The sequence below is a fragment of the Sarcophilus harrisii genome, chromosome 1 (assembly GCF_902635505.1).
Source record: "Sarcophilus harrisii chromosome 1, mSarHar1.11, whole genome shotgun sequence".
NCBI classification, from domain to species: domain Eukaryota; kingdom Metazoa; phylum Chordata; class Mammalia; order Dasyuromorphia; family Dasyuridae; genus Sarcophilus; species Sarcophilus harrisii.
In genome coordinates, this window is record NC_045426.1 from 546,151,121 (window position 1) to 546,171,036 (window position 19,916).

Genomic DNA, 19,916 nt, shown 5'->3' on the forward strand with positions numbered 1-19,916 from the left:
AATCAGAGTCAAAACAGAAAAAAAAAAAATAAACCAACATCTTTAATGAATAATGATGCAAAAAATGTAAATTAAAATATTAGGAAGGAGACGTCAACAAAATATTACAATGTTTATATAATATGGTCAGACCAGATTAATAGATTAATGCTAGAAAGGCAGGGTTTATTAAATATTAAAGAAACTATAAGCCTAATTGACCATATTAACAGCAGAATCATACAATTATGCCAGTAAATGCAGAAAAAGTTTTTAAGAAGATACACATCCATTACTGATTTTTGTTGTTGTTGTTGTTGTGGCAATTGGGATTAGGTTCAGGGTCACACAGCCAGAAAGTGTTAAATTGTCTGAGACCAGATTTGAACTCAGGTCCTTGACTTCAGGGCTGGTGCTCTATTCACTGCACCACCTAGCTGCCCTGTAGAGCTTTTCTTAATTGAAAAAAAAAGCAGTATATACTTAAATAAGTATAAATTTTTATACTTTATATCTATTTTCTTTAATAGGTATAAATTAAATGCTTTTCCACTAATGTCAGAGTAAAACAAGACTATAGATTGTCATCATTACTATTCAATATAGTACTAGAAATGCTAATTAAAGCAATAAGAAAAGAAAAAAATCAAGAGAATAGATATAGGTAAAGAAACCAAATGATCACTTTTTGCATTCGATAGGATAATTTATTTAGAGAACTAGAGGTTGGCAAACCAAGATCTTTGCGTCATATCTGTACTGTTGCCTGTTTTTGTACAGCCTGCAAGAGATTTTCTTTTAACATTTTAAAATACAAAACAAAATAAATCTAAAACTTTATTTTAAAATATAGAAACCATTCAATTGTAGGCCATATAAAAACAGGTATTGGGTCATAGTTTGCCAACCACTGTCCTAAAGAGTCAATAAAAAACTAATTGAAACAACAGCTTCAGCCCAGTTGTAGGACATAAACTAAAGTCACAGCATCATCAGCATTACTGTGTATTGCCAACAAAATCAACAGGAAGATACAGAAAGAAAATTCCATTTTTAAAAAAGTACACACAATATAAAGTACTTGAGGACTATCTGCTAAGACATATATAGGAATTACTTGGATACAATTCCAAAACACTCTTGATACAATTAAAGATAGATCTACGCCATTATATACTTCAACAGCGATTACTGTATGAGGATGTATTCTGATGGAAGTGGATTTCTTCTACAAGGAGATCTAACTCAGTTTCAGTTGATCAATGATGGGCAGCGACACCTAAAGAACAAACACTGGGAAATGAATGTAAACTGTTTGCATTTTTGTTTTTCTTCCTGGGTTATTTTTACTTTCTGAATCCAATTCTTCCTGTGCAACAGAACTGTTTGGTTCTGCACACATATATTGTATCTAGGATATACTGTGATGTATTTAACATGTATAGGACTGCTTGCCATCTGGGGGAGGGGGTAAATGGAGGGAGGGAAAAAGTCGAAACAGAAGTGAGTGCAAGGGATAATGTTGTAAAAAAATTACCCAGGCATGGGTTCTGTAAATAAAAAGTTATAATTATAGGGAAAAAAAAAAAAAGATAGATCTCCGCGAAGAATAGGCAATTTGGAGAGGAGGTAGGGATAGGAAATCCAAGCTGTCAATAGCCACATGAAAAAATAATCTAAAACTCTAATAACTAGAGAAATTCAGATTGAAACAAATTTGAGAAAATACCTTATATCAGTTGTATTGGCAAAGTTGACCAAAAATGAAAAGCAGGTTCTTGGTGGGACATGCTGGTGGAGTTACGGGAAAAAAGGTACATGGGTGAGCTGGGATCTGGTATCGTCATTCTGTAAAGAAATTTGCAACTGTTCCCAAAAAACTATTAAATTGTACATATCCTCTGATCCAGTGATACTGCTATTAGATCTTTACCACTCCCCCCCCCCAAAAAAAAAAATCAAAAAAAGTAAAGGACTCTTAAACAAATATTTGTAACAGCTCTTTTTGTGGCGGCAAAGAATTAGAAATTGAGGAGTTGCCCATCATTTGGGGAATAGTTGATAACCTGATTATGTTATATGAATGTGATGGAACACTGTTGTGCTATAAGAAATGATGAAAGAGATGGCTTTAGAACAACATGGATAAAATAGTATGAATTGATTGATGCAAAGCAGAATAAACAGATCATGTAGAACAATTTACAAATCAATCCTCCATAGTTCAGTTTTAATTTTTGTGACTTCAAGTGTGATTTTATTACTAACCTCATTTTTCCTTTTATATTGGCAACCACACACCCTCATGGCTATGAACTATTAAAAAAAAAATGAGAGGTACAGTGAATGCAAGCTTATATTCACAAAAGAAGCAAAGTATTTATAAAAGTCTTCATGAATGCACTCCAGAAAGTGCTAACATAACTTCACTTAAGTGCACAATGAGGGAACTGAAAAAATGGAAAAGCAACTAAGTCTGTGGTCAGATGCAATGGTATCACTCCTGCCCTCTGGCTGGCACTCGAAAGCATCCTGCCTCCTCTACTACTGCCTGTGCCATCGGGCTCCTCAGAGAGCTGCACCAGGCTGGGCCCCAAGCCTCCCTGGGCAGGAGTTTTGAACTCTGACCAGGGCTAGGGACTCACCCTGAGGCATGTGCTTTTCATCAGGAAGAATTCAAGCACAGAGGCGAAAGGGAAATTAGAGACGGCAGGTTGTCCCATCTGTTTTTTATTTTGAGATTCTTCTGACATCACCGTTCCCTTCTGATCCTGTCAGGCGTGGTCTCTCCTCTTCCCTGTATTTTATGGGTTATATTATGATTACTGTGTTAAGAAAAATGCATGTTATCAGAATTAATGTTTTGTTATAAAAATTATATGCAGAAAGTTTATTTTCAGTTATCTCTTTAGCAAAAAATTAGTTTTTAGTGGTCCCAGGAACCTAACCATGTCTTTTCCTTAGGTTCAATGTATTCGAATTCATGCTTTTTTACTTTTGCATTGTTTTTTCAGAACATTATCCTTGCAAATGTTGAAAATTGATTGTATATGATAATATTATAAAGACAAAAAACTTTGAAAAATTTAGTAAACTAATCAGCACAATGACCAATAATAATTCTAGAAGACTCATAGTAAAACATGCTGTCCACCTCCAGTTAGAGAGATGGTATACTCAGAATACAAACTAAAAAGATTTTTTAAAAATTTTGTTGAAATGACTAATGTGGGAATTTGGTTTTACTTGATTGTGTACGTTTGAAACAGATTTTGTTTTTCTTGCTTTCTCATTATTGGAAGGGGGAGGATTTGGAACTGAAAATAAAATAAAATTGAATTTAAATTAAAAACAGGATTATGGTCAATTTGAGAGAAAAATAGAAGAATTTTTTTCTGTAAAAAATAAAAGAGTGGTTTGCTATTTTATAAACAGATGTAAGTTTTTTAAATTAAAAACTAAATTTTGCTTGTCAGGCAGTAAAGTTACAATATTGTGAAATATCTAATTTAAAAGCTTATTTCTTGTCTTTATGAGTAATACAAAAATAAAATAATACAATTTTATACTCAATTATAGGCTCAAGTCTTTAAGTGACAAGTCAAGAGAAGCAAAAGTAAAAAGCAAACAAAGGTATGACTGTGCTACAATTTATTTTCAAAGAATCCTTCCATGAGTTTTAAGTTTATTTTTACATAATACTACACTAATTTTCTTTCAACCAACTTAAATTTTTATGTTTTGTTACATTAGTAATAAATTATATCAATAGTGTCAAATGCAAGTATAAATTAGTTTCTATTGACAACAAATTTTCTTTAAAAATGATAAATCAGCATTATGCTGAATTTTTATTTATTTTGTTTCCCAGTTATGTCTTAATCTGATTGAGTCTGCACTCCTGAGTTTTGCCATTGAGTTTGATATTCACTCTGAGTTATACAACGGATTTTATATTTAAATGGATGTGGGAGATTTATATTGGGTAAATACAACTTAGTCGTTTTAAAATTTATCCTGTAATCTCCTAAAATTATGATGAAATAGAAACAAATCTAAATGATTAGTTTTCATAGATTTATTTTGGTAGTTTTTTCTCCACTTGAATTTCAGAGAACCTTAATGAATATTATCTGATAATTATTTATCATAGTTTTCATTTTACAATTAAGAACAAAAAGAGCAAAAAAACACATTAATAACAAAAATCTTAGCAAGTAAATATCTTTGGAAACATCGCATGAAAATATATCACTGTTGATTTTGTTGTTTTTCATTTTCAACATAAAATAAAGTATGTGTCTGGATTTCATTTCCAGCCTAAAGAAGAAACATTTTAATCATGCAGATTTTCTTTTTGGTAATTACAATTCTATTGAAGTGTTTATTAGATGTCAAAAACAATGTCTTTGGGAGTTAGTGATTTGAATACATTATATTAACAGAAAAACAAACTATGATTTATTCCTCTTAAAATTTAGTGAAGTTGCAATTATTGATTTTAAAATTTTAATTTCATAGGTGGAAAAATTCTTATATTTGTAGTTATAACATATATGAGAAAATGCAGTCTTTTTAATAAAAAGTTTATTTTGACAGGACTGTTCAATATTCGCCAAAGTTTTCTGCTGGACTCGAGCTACTCAGCAGGTAAATGCAATTTTTTACTTTAGTGCTTTAACTTTAGCTATTTCTTTCCTAAAATTTTATATTTTATAGATATGATTCAGAAATATCTGATGAGTTAAATTAAAGTGTCCTATAGCTATACATTTATTGCTCTTTTGAGAAACTTGTAACACTTTTTGGTACAATTACTTAATTGTTCTATTTAAGGACTTCAGGATTATCTTTATTATTTAATATTTTATCTGGCATCATTTGGTTTTCCTATTGTAGTAAAAAAAAATCTACTTTTATTATTCCTCAAAAGTTTTAGCTCTTAGAATGAGGTTATTAATTTTTTTCCATGTAGAAAAGATATTCCTTTTCTAACAACTATTGAAATCTTCTATAGACTGAAGTAACAAAGTTTGTTCTATACAAGTGATTCAAGGACATAGGATCAACCTGTTATGAGGGAAAAAAATCTAGGAAACGAATTGGAAAAAATTATATTGTATTTCATTTATACTTTGTTTTCATTTTCCTGTTAATACTTATACTTACATATAAATTTCTCCTTTTATTAGATTTATTTTTGTGTTTTTCCAGGTTAGAAATTTTTCTTTTCTGGTTTAAAGAATTTATTTTTTATGTTTGTTGTTGAATTGAGTAGGAGATTTTAGAGATAATTCTATAACATAATTACAATAAGAAGTCTTGGTGCTTTTAAAAGTAAAATTTTCAAATATAGAAGAATCAAATCAACAAGCATTTATTTAGTGTATATTCTGTGTCAGGCACAAGAATAGAGAATCACAGAATTTCAGAGTTGGAAGGAATCCACAATCTATCCTGTATCTGAAAAAAGATTCTTTTTTCACTATATTTGACAAGTGATATTTTAGCCTTGGCTTAATCATAAATAGAAGGGGGAAATCACTATCTTCTTAAGCAATCTGTACTATTGGACTGGTTCAGTTTTTCTTTTATGGAGTGTTTACAATACTTTATTATAAAATTTGGATGTATGTATGTTATTAAAAGATAAAATATGTTAATATTATACAATACTATACATATATTTTACATGTCTGAGTTTTTAAACTTTTTTCTGTGCCATCTGTTGGTTTTTACATGTCATCTGTGGCTTCTACAAAACTCCCCCCAAATTCGCATTTAATTTCTTTTTTTCTTTTTGTTCGTCTATTTCCTTTTTTAAAAATTATTATTATAGCTTTTTATTTACAAAACATATGTATAGGTAATTTTTCAACATTGGCCCTTGTAAAACCTTCTGTTCTAACTTTTCCCCTCCATCCCCCCATCCCCTCCCCTAGATGGCAGGAATCCAACACATGTTAAATATGTTAAAGTATATGTTAAATCCATATATGTGTACATATTTATACAGTTATCTTGCTGCACCAGAAAAATCAGGTCTAGAAAGAAAGAAAAAAACAAAACAAAACCTGAGAAGGAAAACAAAAATGCAAGCAAACAATAACAAAGAGTGGAAATGCTACATTGTGGTCCACATTCATTTCCCATAGTTCTCTCTCTGGCTGTAGCTGATTCTCTTTACTGAACAATTGGAACTGTTTGAATCATCTCATTGTTGAAAAGAGCCACGTCCATCAGAATTGATCATCGTATAATCTTGTTGCTGTATATAATGATCTCCTGGTTCTGCTCATTTCACTTAGTATCAGTTCATGTAAGTCTCTCCAAGCCTTTCTGAAATCATCCTGCTGGTCGTTTCTTACAGAACAATAATATTCCATAACATTCATATAACATAACATATTCAGCTACTCTCCAATTGATGGGCATCCATTCAGTTTCCACTTTCTCTACAAAAAGGGCTGCCACAAACATTTTTGCACACTTGGGTCCCTTTCCTTCCTTTAAGATCTCTTTGGGATATAAGACCAGTAGAAACACTGCTGGATCAAAGGGGTCCCTTTCCTTCCTTTAAGATCTCTTTGGGATATAAGACCAGTAGAAACACTGCTGGATCAAAGGGCTGATTCATTTCTTATTGTGTTTTTCCTCATATGACGTCTAAATTTATATCTTGACAATTTATAGTAATTACCTAAGGATTCTATTTGCTATACTACAACAGTTCTCAAATGTAAAATTTTATTATGCTGTGAGTCTTTTCCCTTAGAGACATTGAACGCCGAATAGCTGATAAGCTGATAAGTACTTGGAATCACATGATTTTGTCTCTTGTTGGCACTGTCCAGTGTTATAAATCACAGTTTCATCCAGTCTTCTGATCCTATGCAGTTTTTATACATGCATTTTCTTAAGTCTTCCAAAGAAGATCTGACCAATTTGTTAGAAATCTTGTTCTAGTTCTTTTAGTCATCACTGGATTCCAGTAAAATATTTGAGCTGTTTGTCTGTTACCACTCTTTTTAAATAAGGTATTTCTACTGATATCTTTTGTTCTTAGATTGCATAGACCAGCCTCCTATCTCTCTTCCTTCACAGTGAGCCATCCTTTATTACAAAGAATTTTATTTTATTTTTTGGAGGAAGCAAAAAAAATATTAAGCAGAGCCAATAGTGTTGAAAAAAATTGTTTGTATGTGCAGTGTTCCAAATTCTTGGTCCTTCCCCAAACTCTGCAAAGGTGCAGGTGTATGTGTCTTCTCATAGTTCTTATTTGGGGCCAAATGTGGTTTTCATACTTTCTCACCATTCAGTTTTTCTTGTTTTGTAGATGTTGTTCTTTATCGTTCTAGTCATTGTATATATTGTTTTCCTGACTTTGCTTACTTCCCTTTACATAAGTTTATGTAAATTTTCCCACATTTCTCTGTTTTCTTTTAGCATAGTAATATTCCATTATATTAATATACCACATTTTGTTTACTTGTTCTTTAATCAGTGAGCATCTATTTTGTTTCCAGTTTTTTGTTACCAGGAAGAGTGCTGCTATAAATATTTTAGTTTATTTGCAGCCTTTAAAAATTTTTAAATTTTTTGTCAGTGACAATCTGGGAGTATGTCCCTAACAGAATCGCAAAACCAATGATTGTGGACATTTTAGTCACTTTGCATAATTCCAAATTGTATTCCATGCTGGTTGTATGAATTTACAGCTCTACCCACAATGCATATTTTCAGTCACTCATAATGTATTTATTACTGATTTTCCTTCTTCCAGTGATACTTGGCTATAATATTGTCTATTGTACTTCTCATCAAATCCAAGATAGCATACTATAGAAGAAAGAACACTTGATATTGAATAAGGGGAACTAGATTCACATCACAGTTTTACTTTTTACTTGTATAGCCTTTTGCAAAGAGCTTAAACTCTTTGAGCCTGTTTGCTCATCAGTCAAATAAGATTTCTAAGATTCTTTAACTCCAAATTCCATGATCCTGAAATTGAAAATAACCAATAAAGACATATTTAAAAAACTAAACTAATTCTTATTGAAAACTTGATATATAAAATTACCTTTAAAAAAAACCTTATTTCTTTTTATAAATGGCTTTCTAATAGATCCCTTTCTTCTGCCTACCCTTTTAGCTTATCTCCAATAAATGTCTTTTTTTAATTCTTTAAGTTTGCCTTTTTTGAGACTCCATGCAGACTCTTCTGTTTTGATAAATTATCTTTAATATGTTATAATCCATTAGATCACAGTTTATTGTAGTCTTTTGATTGAAATTTGGGAGTGATCCTAATCCCTTGCTGAGATTTGGGAGACATTAAAGTCTTAGCAGCAGCATATTTTATAGATTTCTCTTGGGGTAGAAAACTGCTATAGCAGGCTAATCACATCCATTTTATCCATTTATTGCTTTTAATTTCAAAGGGTGAGTTTTTCTCACTTTGTTTTCATTTTTGGGTTTGAACTGCAGTAACTTCAGAAGCTATTTGCAAAATAGTATGTATATTAGAAAGAGCACTGCACTTGACAATAGGAAGTCTTGGGTTCAAAATCTGCCTCTTATTAGGTAATAATTCTATGACTGAACTACTCTCCATGAACCTTGCTCATCTACAAAATGGTGATAAAATAAGATTGAAGCGACTTTGTTGTGAGGCGCCACTGAGATATTCAGTGAGATAATGCACATAAAGCAATTTGAAAACTAGTGTTATATACATGGCAACTGTTATCATTAGTAGGAGCAGAATTCTCTGGGGGGACGGGGGATGGGCAGAGAACAAGAAGAAAAAGAGTTCCCTTTTATTCAAAAGATTAATCTTTTTAAGATATACTAAAAGATATACTACCAGTTAGGTGGCGCAGTGGATAGAGCACCAGCCCTGAACTCAGGAGGACCTGAGTTCAAATGTGGCCTCAGACACTTAAACACTTCTTAGCTGTGTGACTCTTGGCAAATCACTTAACTCCAATTGCCTCAGAAATAAATAAATAGATAGATATATGAAAAGACAGAGGAAAGATCTTAAAGTTATAAAGCTGAAAAGGGCCTCATGGTAATGATGAGGATGTAGAAAATAGGGAGCAACTGAAGGATTTTGAATACATGCGTAATATAACTAGAGTCTAATTCAATGAAAAGAATGCTGGATTTGCATTCAGAGGATCTGAACTCAAGTCTTGACTGATCTACTTAAAATATACATGAATGGACAAGTCACTTCTCTATGAAACAAGGAGTTGGAGTAGATGACCTTTTAAAATCCCTTTCAGCTAATCTTACATGTATATATAGAAGATTAATCTCACATGGTTTAGACGAGAGAGTAGAGGTAAGAAGACTGCTTAAGAGCTTTTTTTTTTTTTTTTTTTAATGGTATGGACAAATAGTAATGAAGATTTGTGCTAGGAGAATGCCAATGGAAAAGGGAAGAAGGACTTGGGTAAAAGAAATTTCTAAGGTAAAGTCATAGAATTTAGCAACAATGTAGGAAATTTAGGAGATGGAACAGTTAAGATAAAATAAATATTGATACCAGCTACAGAAGTAGTAATCAGAAAGAGGAACAGTTTTGGGAGAAAAGTTTTGGACATTTTGGGTTTCAAGTAGCAGTACAATAGCCACATGAAGATGTGCAAATGAAGATTCCACTTGACCACTGTGGCATTGCCTGAATGAATAATACTTACTTAGTTATCCTTTTAAGATATATGCACAACTTGGTGTACCAAAGTAAAATCCATTGTTTTTAATTCAATTTCAATTAGATAAGTATAGTCAATAAGTACTTATTAAGTATCTATAGCATTGTATTAGGATTTGGGGATTCTTGTAGCTATAATCTCTTCTAATAATAACAATAATATTATAATAATCATAACATTTATTTAGCACTTTAAGATTTGCAAGATACTGTACACTTGTTATGTCATTTGATCCTCATAATAACCCTGTGAAGTAGGTACTATCATTGTTTCTATTTTAAAGATGAGGAAATTGAGGCAGATGAAGTTAAATGATTTTCCCAGGATCATATGGTTAGAAAGTGGTTGAGATAGAATTCATACTTCGGTCTTCCTGACTTCCAAGTTCAGCACTCCAGTTATCCAGTATAATTAACTATTTAGTTCATGAATTAAATAAAATTCTCTTAAAAGTTTTCTTAGAGCAGTTAAGATTAAATAATAATTGACAGCTTTATACCTTGCCTCAACTCTGTAGATTTAAATATGTTCTGTTTACATTTTTTGAGTTAGTGTTATCTTCCATTTCAAATGTGTGACAAAATTCTTTAGCTCTCTACTACTTTCAGAGAATGGATCTACCCTGAGAATGATGCTGCTAATTTATTTCTTTATATAATTGGTCAAGGCATTTGTACAATTGTACTTTTTTAAAGCATTTAAAAAAATATATTATTTTAATTATTCTTTTTAGATATGAAGATACATGGGCTGCCCTTCACAAGAGAGCAAAGGAATGTGCAAGTGCAGGAGAGGTAGAGACTTTATTTTTCTGGGGTTTTTTTATATCCTATAAGTGATGAACTTATTTAAATGTAGGATGCTTCCTCTAAAATGTCTTGTATAGAATTTCCGAAATGGAATTAACAAAGTTCATTTTCAATGTCTCCAAAATATCTCTGAGATATAGACTAGTCCTTACTGGCTTAAAGAATTTTGATTAGTTCTTCAAGGTGTCAGATAAGTATTTAGCTTATCTAAATGCAATGTCTGTGACAGTTTGACTCATAGGATCATCATTGTATATAAACTTAATAATTGTCATTTATTTGGATCTACCAATTTAGAATTTATTTTCACTTGGACGCAGAAGTTTATCTTTGCTTACTCTTTACAAAATATTTTCAAATGAATAGAAAGTGCATATGTAAACAGAGTTGAAAGGATCATGTCCAACTTCAAAGAATACCATTTTCTAGCACTTTAGAAACATTTACATATGATATGATTCACTTAATTACAAATTATTTTTTAAAGTTGGTTCCTAAGACTATTTTTGTTAGACAAATTAATTTACTTTAAAGTATGAGAATTCTTTTCTTTTAAAATAAAAAAGCTTGGACTGTTCTCCAGTTAAGGCTGCTTATACCCATAGTCCAAATTAGTGAGTCTGAATTTAGATGCAGTCTTTTATTTGATGTCCTCATAAATATTCATGATGAGAAATGATGCTAAATATTCGTGATGAAAAAATATTTTCTTTAAATTACATGTACTGTTGACATATTTATAATTTTAAAAGTATTAATATTCAAATTCAGTTATATCTGAAGAGAAGGATCTTTTATGTCCATATCTAATCAATATTGCCAATCACTGCTTAAATTTCTTCTTAAAAATATAGCAGCTCAAAATTTTTTAAAAAAAATATAGTACCTTATATACAAAATTAAAATGTTCTTTGTGACTTATTGCTGTTATTTTAGTTATCTCAGCAGGATTCAATGAATTGTCCCTGAAAGTGGTACTACTACGAGACTTAGAGAATTTTAGAGCTGAAAGGGACTTTGCTAATGATGATACATAGCTAATCTAATATTATTTTATGGATACAAAACACTTGTCACAATTAGACATTACTCTCAAATAAGGATGCCTTCTTTTGGAAAATGTGTGTTTAGTAGAGAATTCTAGAAATATGCCAGTCTGTTTTTAACAAATTATGTTTTTATTTGTAACATTATTCACTTTTTGAGGAATAATTGCTCCATGTGGTGTATCAAGATTACAATTATTAAGAATTAAACTAAGAAGTAGCAGGAAGAAATACAGGTGATCTCCCTACCACAATTAAGACAAAAATTTAGAAAACATACTAGACCAAGTCTTGATCAGGAAATCTTAAAAAGAAATCAATGAAGACATTTTTCTAGCATAGATCCTCATACAGAGACAAATGAGACACCATTCACAGACATTAGGGATCACGTCTAGCCTGGAAACAACATTGAGGACATGCAAGGAGAAGTGGAAGTTTTGTACCAGGGCAAAACAAGGTTCCAAATCTAGCACAGATGGACCTAAATTTGTCCAGGGTGCAAGAATAGCTATCAGTTGGAAGACCTGTTGCTCACTATCCAGATCTGGGGAGGACTGAGGCAAGGACTTGCACCAGGTTGGAGCTCTAGAGTAAGAAGCAGTCATAGGCCCTAGACTGAGTACTGAGCAAGGAACAAGAAGCAAAAGAATTTTGCAGAAGCAATCAGTTATTGTGTCACTGACACAGGGAATAAAACAAGAGTGCAGTGGTGGTGGGTAGTGTCTCATTTCTAGCTTCCAGCCAACACTGAAGATTATAATGCAATAATAAAAGAAGGAACCCCAAACTATTAGGAAACTTGCAGTTCTTTCACTCTGAACCAGCAAAGTTTCCAACTGGCTGATAGTAACTAAGTCCAGTAGTAATGTAATGGAACTATAATTAGGAGTAAGATCATAGATGTGTTGCTTAGACTAAACTCATTTCAAAAGCTTGCAGAGCTAAGAACACAAGGGAATTAATCAGACTTTGTTCTAGATCAGATCATTTTGGGAATACTGAAAGTTTCAGGTCTCCAGCCTGAGCTATCCATGAAATCCTGGAACAATACTAGATTTAATACTTCAGGAAAATAGCAGCAGGATCAGCCTAGACATTCTCTTCAGAAGTGTGAAGGGTATGACCCTGGGACTGGAAGAATGAGCAACAACCAAGAAAAAACCTATCCCACCATCAAAGCATTTTTATAACAGGGAACACTCAAGATAAAAGCCCAAAAGAGAAGAGATTGACTCCAAAATGTCTGCAAGAAAAGCTTCAAAGAAAAATACAGCAAAGATACAATTTCAACTAGAATTCCTGGAACAGATAAAGCAAAAAAAAATTTTTGAGAGTTTAATATATTTTTAAATGTGAAGTGGGAACACCAGAGGAAAAGATGCAAAAAGAAATGAGGGTTATGGAAGAAAGAATTGAAAAGGTAATTAGCTTGGCATAAGCAGTATGAAATCTTTATCTATCACTTAATACAGTACCCCAGCATGGAGTAGATGATTTAATAAATGTTAATTGACTGACCAAAATAACGAACTCCCTGAAAATGAGAATGAACTAATAGAAGTCAGTGATTTCAGGAGATAGTGGAGAAGGGAAAATCTGAGGGAGAATAGATTAAAGAAATGATTATTTCTAAATACAACAAACAGTATTTAATAATCAAAATATTTATAGCTTTTTTTGAGATAGCAAAGAATGAGAATCTGAAGAGCTACCTTAAATTGAGGAATTGATGTGTAAATTGTGATATATAAATGTGATGAAATATTGTGCTAATCTCTTTATTATTGTAATTATCCCTGTGATTCCAGAGGACTAATGATGAAACATCAGAGAGGAAGGTCTCAGAATGAGACAAATCTTTTTTGGACATGGTCAATGTAAAACATTGTTTTGATTGATTATACATTTTTGTTATAAGTTCTGTTTTTCTTGTATTCTCAACTAGTGCTGATGGTGAGAAGGGAGAATGAGGATGAGGTGGTGGATTTTTGCTAATAAACACATAACTACTCTTAAAAATTATGCATTTAAGAGATTATGCTCCTTAAATGAGTAACAAAATAAAGCTCAGCTTTATTTTAAGACCTAAGCAACCTAAAGAGGAAGCATTGCAGTACAATAGAATGACGGCTAGATTGGGTATTAGAGGGCCTGAGTTCAAATCCCAGCCAAGATGGCAGAGAATAGACAGTTCTTTATCTGAGCTTTTCCTAGCTTCCTTCCAAATTAATACCATATCAAGCCTTTGAATGGATTTTGGAGTAAGGTCTGTCTCAATCAGTCAGGGAGGGAGGTGGCCCCATGCAGGCGCAGTGCAGGGAGGCCCAGGGTGGAATGACTCTACATGCTGGGATTCTAGTGGGAGACTCTTAGCCAAAATACAGCACTATTGGCTACTGTGTTCTGGTTCAGAAGCCAATGGATCAGCAAACTAGCTGTGAGACCTCCAATGCAACTATAGAAGGCCAATAAAATTCTATTTACCTTCTTAATTCTTTCTTTTTTATTTTGTGGTTCAGTTTATCTAGTTCTGATAGAGTGAGTTTGAGATTCCCCCTAATATAGTTTTTCTATTTCTTCTTGCAGCTCTCTTAAACTTCTCCAGGAACTTGGATGCTATACCATTTGGTGCATATGAGTTTAATATTGATATTACTTCATTATCTATGGTACCCATTAGTAAGATGTAGTTTCCTTCCTTATTTCTTTTAATTAGATATAATTTTGCTTTTGCTTTACCTGAGATCAGGATTGCTACACCTGCTTTTTTTTTTAACTTCAGCAAAATAAATTCTGCTCCAATCTTTTATTTTTACTGTGTATTTATCACTCTGCTTTAAATTTGTTTCTTGTAAACAATATGTTATAGGATTTTGGCTTTTAATCCAATCTGCTATTCATTTCTATTTTATGGGAAAGTTTATCCCATTCCCATTCACAGTTAAAATGACTAACTCTGTATTTCCTGTCATTTTATTTTCCCCAATTTATACTTTTCTCTTTCCTATCCCCTTTTCCTCCTCCTTGATGTTTTGCTTCTGACCACTACCTCTCACAAAAATAAAATTATAAAGCAGCAGTCATCAAAATGATTTGTTACTGGCTAAGAAATAGAGTAGTCGATCAGTGTATTGAGTTTAGGTTCACAAGACACAATAGTCAATAACTTTGGTAATCTAGAGTTTGATAAAACCAAAGACCCCAGCTTCTGGGATAAGAATTCACTATTTGGCAAAAATTGCTGGGAAAATTCAAAAATAGCATTGCAGAAATTAGGCATTGACCAACACCTAACACTCAATACCAAGATAGGGTCAAAATGGTTCATGATTTAGACATAAAGAATGATACTATAACTTGGTTAGGGAAAAAAAAAAGGATAGGCTACCTCAGATCTGTGGAGAAAGAAGGAATTGATGGCCAAAGAAGAACTAGAGTACAACATGAAATGCAAAATGGGTGATTACATTAAATTAAAAAGTTTTTGTACAAAGAAATCCCAACTTTGCTGCTTAATATCTTTGTAATCTGTAAGATTAACTTCTCTGGTCCCAGATTTCTACATCTATAAAATGAAGGATGGATCATTTCTAAGGTCCCTTCCAGCTCTAAATTCAGGAACCTATTTTGCTTGAGTAGAACTTCTAATGCTAAAGCAAAATCTGGTGCATGTGCTAAAAGTCTGGAGCTCTTATCAACTCATCAGAAAATATGAATAAGTTAAGAACATTTTAGGATAGGACATAGTAGTATGCTTTTGAAATATTACAGTTTAAGCCTTTTTCAGTTTTATTTGCATATGATAAACATGTTTCCAAAAAGTTGTATGTGAAAGATAGTTTTATAAATTCAGTCACTTTCTAAGTGAACTAGGGGAGCTTACTGTTTAAATAAAAAAACAGACAACCCAATTATCCCTTTTGGGGAGGGGACAAATTCACATGTTCAAATATATGGTTTGCTTAAAGTAGGGTACATTTGAAAGCAGTTTTTAGGTCACCTCTTAGATTTCTCTTCTCTTGATTAAAGTCTTTTGGAATAAGCAATAATTTGACGTTTCCTGCACTACCTATTAAGAATGATCACTTCAACAAAAGAAAACTGTGTCAGTTTCTTTTTAAACAGGATGATGTTGGCTTAGGAATTATTAAAGACTGATGTGGACAGAAACTTTTCTGTGGAAACTTATTTGTGTTTTTAATAATTAAAATCTCTGATATACTATGTGTCATATATTGCAGCGGGTGGATAGTGAAGTGGTGATGCTTTCAGTACACTGGGAGAAAAAGAAGACAAGTTTAATTGAGTTACAAGAACAGCTCCAGCAGATTCCAGGATTGTTAGCAGATCTAGAATCCATGACTGCGAATTTGAGTAAGTTTTCTGTTTTTCTATATATTCCTTTCAGAAACTAAAATGATCAAGGCAGAAACCTGATTGAAGTTCAGTAATCTTTTAGAGAATGGTGGAAACTTGATTAAATAGAATACTTAAGGAATTAAATGTTCTGGCTAATTTATTAATTTATTAATTGTGGGATTAAGCTGAAAAATCTTTTATTTCAATATTTGTTGAAAATATTTTCAAAAAATAGTTTCATGCTTTACTGTCTGAATTATACTGATAATACAATATAAACTTTTTTTGATGATAGATGCTCTTGCAGTACCTCAAAATTGTCATTATAAACATTAGTTAATATTGTAGTGATACAATATGGGTGTGGTATAATAGTTTTTACGTAGAAAATGGGATTGAATGTATGCTGATCCTAGGACATATCCTGAAAGTTGCTTCTTTTCATTAGCTCCTTATTCAGAATTTGTTTTTTTGTAATCAGCCTTTTTTTCCTCAGAGTATGGTAGTAGGGGGAAAATATCAGGTCAACTGAGGGTTTGACCTATATTTGGACACTAATAAATCAAGATTTATTGTATCAAGGTATAAAAATAATATACACTTTAAGTTGTTATAGTTAACTACCTATAGTTAACTATTTAGCCATACATATCTCTATCTATTTTTAACTATAGCTCTGGGAGTTACATTTGATCATATACTATCCATATTCTTTTTATTTTTGTTTTTTGTTAATAAAGTTATATTATTATATTTAATATAATCTTCTGACATTTTTTAGGATCACACTGACTTAAGAAATGAAATAGGTAGCTAGTTGCTAATTAATTTGTAATATTAGTGAGATGAGTGGAAAAGTAGTAGTCATTATCTTGTTAAACTCATTTAACACTATTTAAGAAAAGTACATGTAGCAGAAGTTCACAGATTCTTAGTCTTTTTTGTTATTGTTTGTTGATAATTATGTTCATAAAAAAAAATCCAAATTTAATTTTAAAAGAGAAGGAAAAAAGGTAATTTTGCAAAAGAACTCTTTAGTTAATTTGACAAAAAAGCTATTAAAGTATAAAAATATATTATCCTCAGTCTTGTACTCTACAATTTATTTCCTTGATTTATATAAAATTTCTTTTTTTTTTTTTTAAGAAAGTTTAGGCAAGAAGATGATAAAAGTTGTTAAATGGTCATTTGAATAGTCTGTGATTAGAATTTAGAAGTTGAATACTTTCAGACACTAGAAATGCTTCTTATTAGAGAATAGGATTTTCTTTCCTTTGAGAAAGGCTATAATTCTTCTTTAAGATCTAAGACAGCAAACTTTCAGCTTATTTTAATACTCTAAGAACTAGTGTTTTCATTAGTTGTCTTTAGTTTGTGAGTGGTAGCATGTGTAGATTGTATCCAAGATGAATTGGCAGCTCATTATGCCTTATCGAACTGGGATTCTGCTATTTTTTGGATGAGATGTGAAAGGAATCATGTTGAAACTCATTGGAGAACTTTAAATTTAGTTTACCACTTGTAAAGAGATTAAAAATATATTCTAAAATGGTTTTTACATTATATCTTTTAGGAAAAAGAAAGGAAAATATACCTTTTTTTTTTTTAATAGATGATTCGACTAAGATTTTTAAAAGTTGAACAATTTTTCCCAGGTCCCATAAATAGTAAGCATCAGAAGTGGAATTTGAATGTGGTCCTCGATTCCAAAATCAGTGTTCAACTCTATCTCAGAGAAGTGAAATTACTTCTCTAGATCAAAATGCCAGTAAATGTTTGAGGCAAAATTTCTAGGTATGCCAGTGCTCTTAATTCCAATGTTTTATCCATTAGACCATGTTGACTCTCAAATACTATTATGATCACATTATGTCACTTCTGCCTTAAAAAATGCTAATGTTATTTTTTCTAGTCTTTGATTGGCATTTCCTTAAAAAAAAGCCTTAATATCCCTTTGATCTAGACTAATATTTATCAATACTACTAATTTGAGTTTACTCTTTGGCATTAAGTTATTACCCCTTTGGGTTATTAAAATTACCTATTAATATTATTTGAATATTATTTTATACATGCTGGTAAAGAATTACATTTCATTTATCTGTGGCAAGTAAAAATAAGTACCTTGAAAAACGTAATTTAACCTAGAAAAAGCTAATAGGGAAATGTTTTGAAAAATTGGAAAATCTTGGCTATCTTAAATTTTTTGGAAGGATATACTCAAATGGAAGGTTTTACTTTAATCAAATGGAGGTGTATGGTTTATGAAGAACACATGTTTTTGTAAATATATTGATATTGTTTTGGCTGTCATAGAAGTTTACCATTAAAGTACTACATTATTCATGATTTCCTGTTCTAATTGATATATTTGCTATTTGATTCTTGTATCAAATTAAAATTTAATCTTATAAGTTAACCTCATTGAAATAGTTAAATCAGACTTTAAGTTCATCAAGCAAAAAAAATAGTAACAATTGGAAGAAAATAAAGCATTTTTATATTTAGTTTTTGTTTTCTCTTTTTTTGGGGTGGGGGGAAATGCTGATCTTTTAGTAGTAAGAAGTCATACTCATGCCTTCAAAATGGGGATTCCTTTCAGTCTAGCTTACCAAATCTTTTCTGCTGTATTCCTATTAAATATTAGAGTATTTATAAGAGATTAATATTCTGGAATTTTGATAGGGTTTTAGCCATGTGGCTCTTCTGATCTGATTTTGATGAAAGATGTGACTAGTTTTCTGACTATTCAAGGAATAGAATTTCAAAATTAGCAGTCTAGCTATGCTGATTTTATATATGTTTACATATGTGTGTATACAACATATGCATATATACACATACACATGGACAATCATATTATATACACATGTATGTGTGTATATTTAATGTGGGGTCTATCTAAAATACAAAAAAAAATAAAAGTCATTGATTTGTTTAAATTATAATTATGCTTAATTAAAGCTTATAGAACTTAAAACTAAGGAAATATCCATCAAAAGAATCCCTCAACATTTTAAAGAATAATTTTAATATATAAAAAGTTTTTTTAATTAATTATATTATTAAATTCTTAATTGACAAGCTTATAAAATTGGCTAAACATTAGGTTAAAAAGCAAGTATTATTTATTAATGTGTGCTTTTAGAAGAAGCTGGGTTAAAGCACTGGGTTTGGAAGATGTGAGTTCAAATATGACTGTAAACTCTTCTTAGCTGTGTGATCTTGACCAAGTCATTTAATCTCTATTTGCCTTAGTCTCTACATCTGTAAAATAGGGATAGTAATAGCACCTATATACCAGTGTTGTTGTAAGAATCAAAAAAGATAATATTTGTAAAGAGCTTACTATAGTGCATGGTGATACTATATAAATGTTAGCTGTTGTTACTACTATTTTATTTTTTTTGTATAGAATCACTTAAACATTTAAAAACTTTTGCAGATGCAGGACTTATTATTTCATTGGTTTGAGAAAATCTTAGTGTAGAAAAATACATTCATGTCAACAACTACTCTGTAATTTATGCTCTAGAGATTTAAATAAGAAACTCAGATTGTGACATGCCCATTGTCACACGTCTAGTAGAATATGTCACTGGTAAGACTTGAATTCATCTCTTCCTAACTTCAAGGTCAGCATTCTATCTACTGTGCCCCATTCCCCACTACCAAAGCCATGAAAGCTAGTTGAGCATGAGTTATGTGACTTATATGTTTAGTACTGCCTAAATAGGATGCATGCACATCACAGAAAAAGCAGCGTCATTAATTGTTATTAAGCACTATGTGTTAGGTACCATACAAGAAAGGCAAAAGGCAGCTCCTTACCCTCAACTTATTCAAAATATAATAGAGGAAGAAAACACATAAAAAGAAACAGAAAAGCAAGGGGAGGAAAAAAGAAGGGTAACTGTCTGGGAGCATGATGAGTTCCAGGGGAATGCCAGTGAGAAATGATGAAATGGCTACTCTGTGTGCCCTCCTTAAATAGA

The 19,916-nt window shown here is 31.6% G+C and overlaps 1 protein-coding gene across 4 annotated transcripts in view; it reads left to right on the forward strand.

The window, feature by feature from the left end:
• The window catches only part of DTNBP1 (dystrobrevin binding protein 1), a 159,343-nt gene that overhangs the window by 20,218 nt on the left and 119,209 nt on the right, over positions 1 to 19,916 (forward strand). Inside the window, exons 2-5 of one of the 4 annotated variants that reach the window (XM_031946824.1) lie at positions 3,559 to 3,612; positions 4,579 to 4,629; positions 10,438 to 10,498; positions 15,804 to 15,936. In XM_031946824.1, the coding sequence (XP_031802684.1) occupies positions 3,559 to 3,612; positions 4,579 to 4,629; positions 10,438 to 10,498; positions 15,804 to 15,936 (299 nt within the window). Of the gene's footprint in view, positions 1 to 3,558; positions 3,613 to 4,578; positions 4,630 to 10,437; positions 10,499 to 14,148; positions 14,191 to 15,803; positions 15,937 to 19,916 lie in introns of those variants that run through there. The other 3 variants (XM_031946825.1, XM_031946826.1, XM_031946827.1) reach the window with 3 other exon arrangements.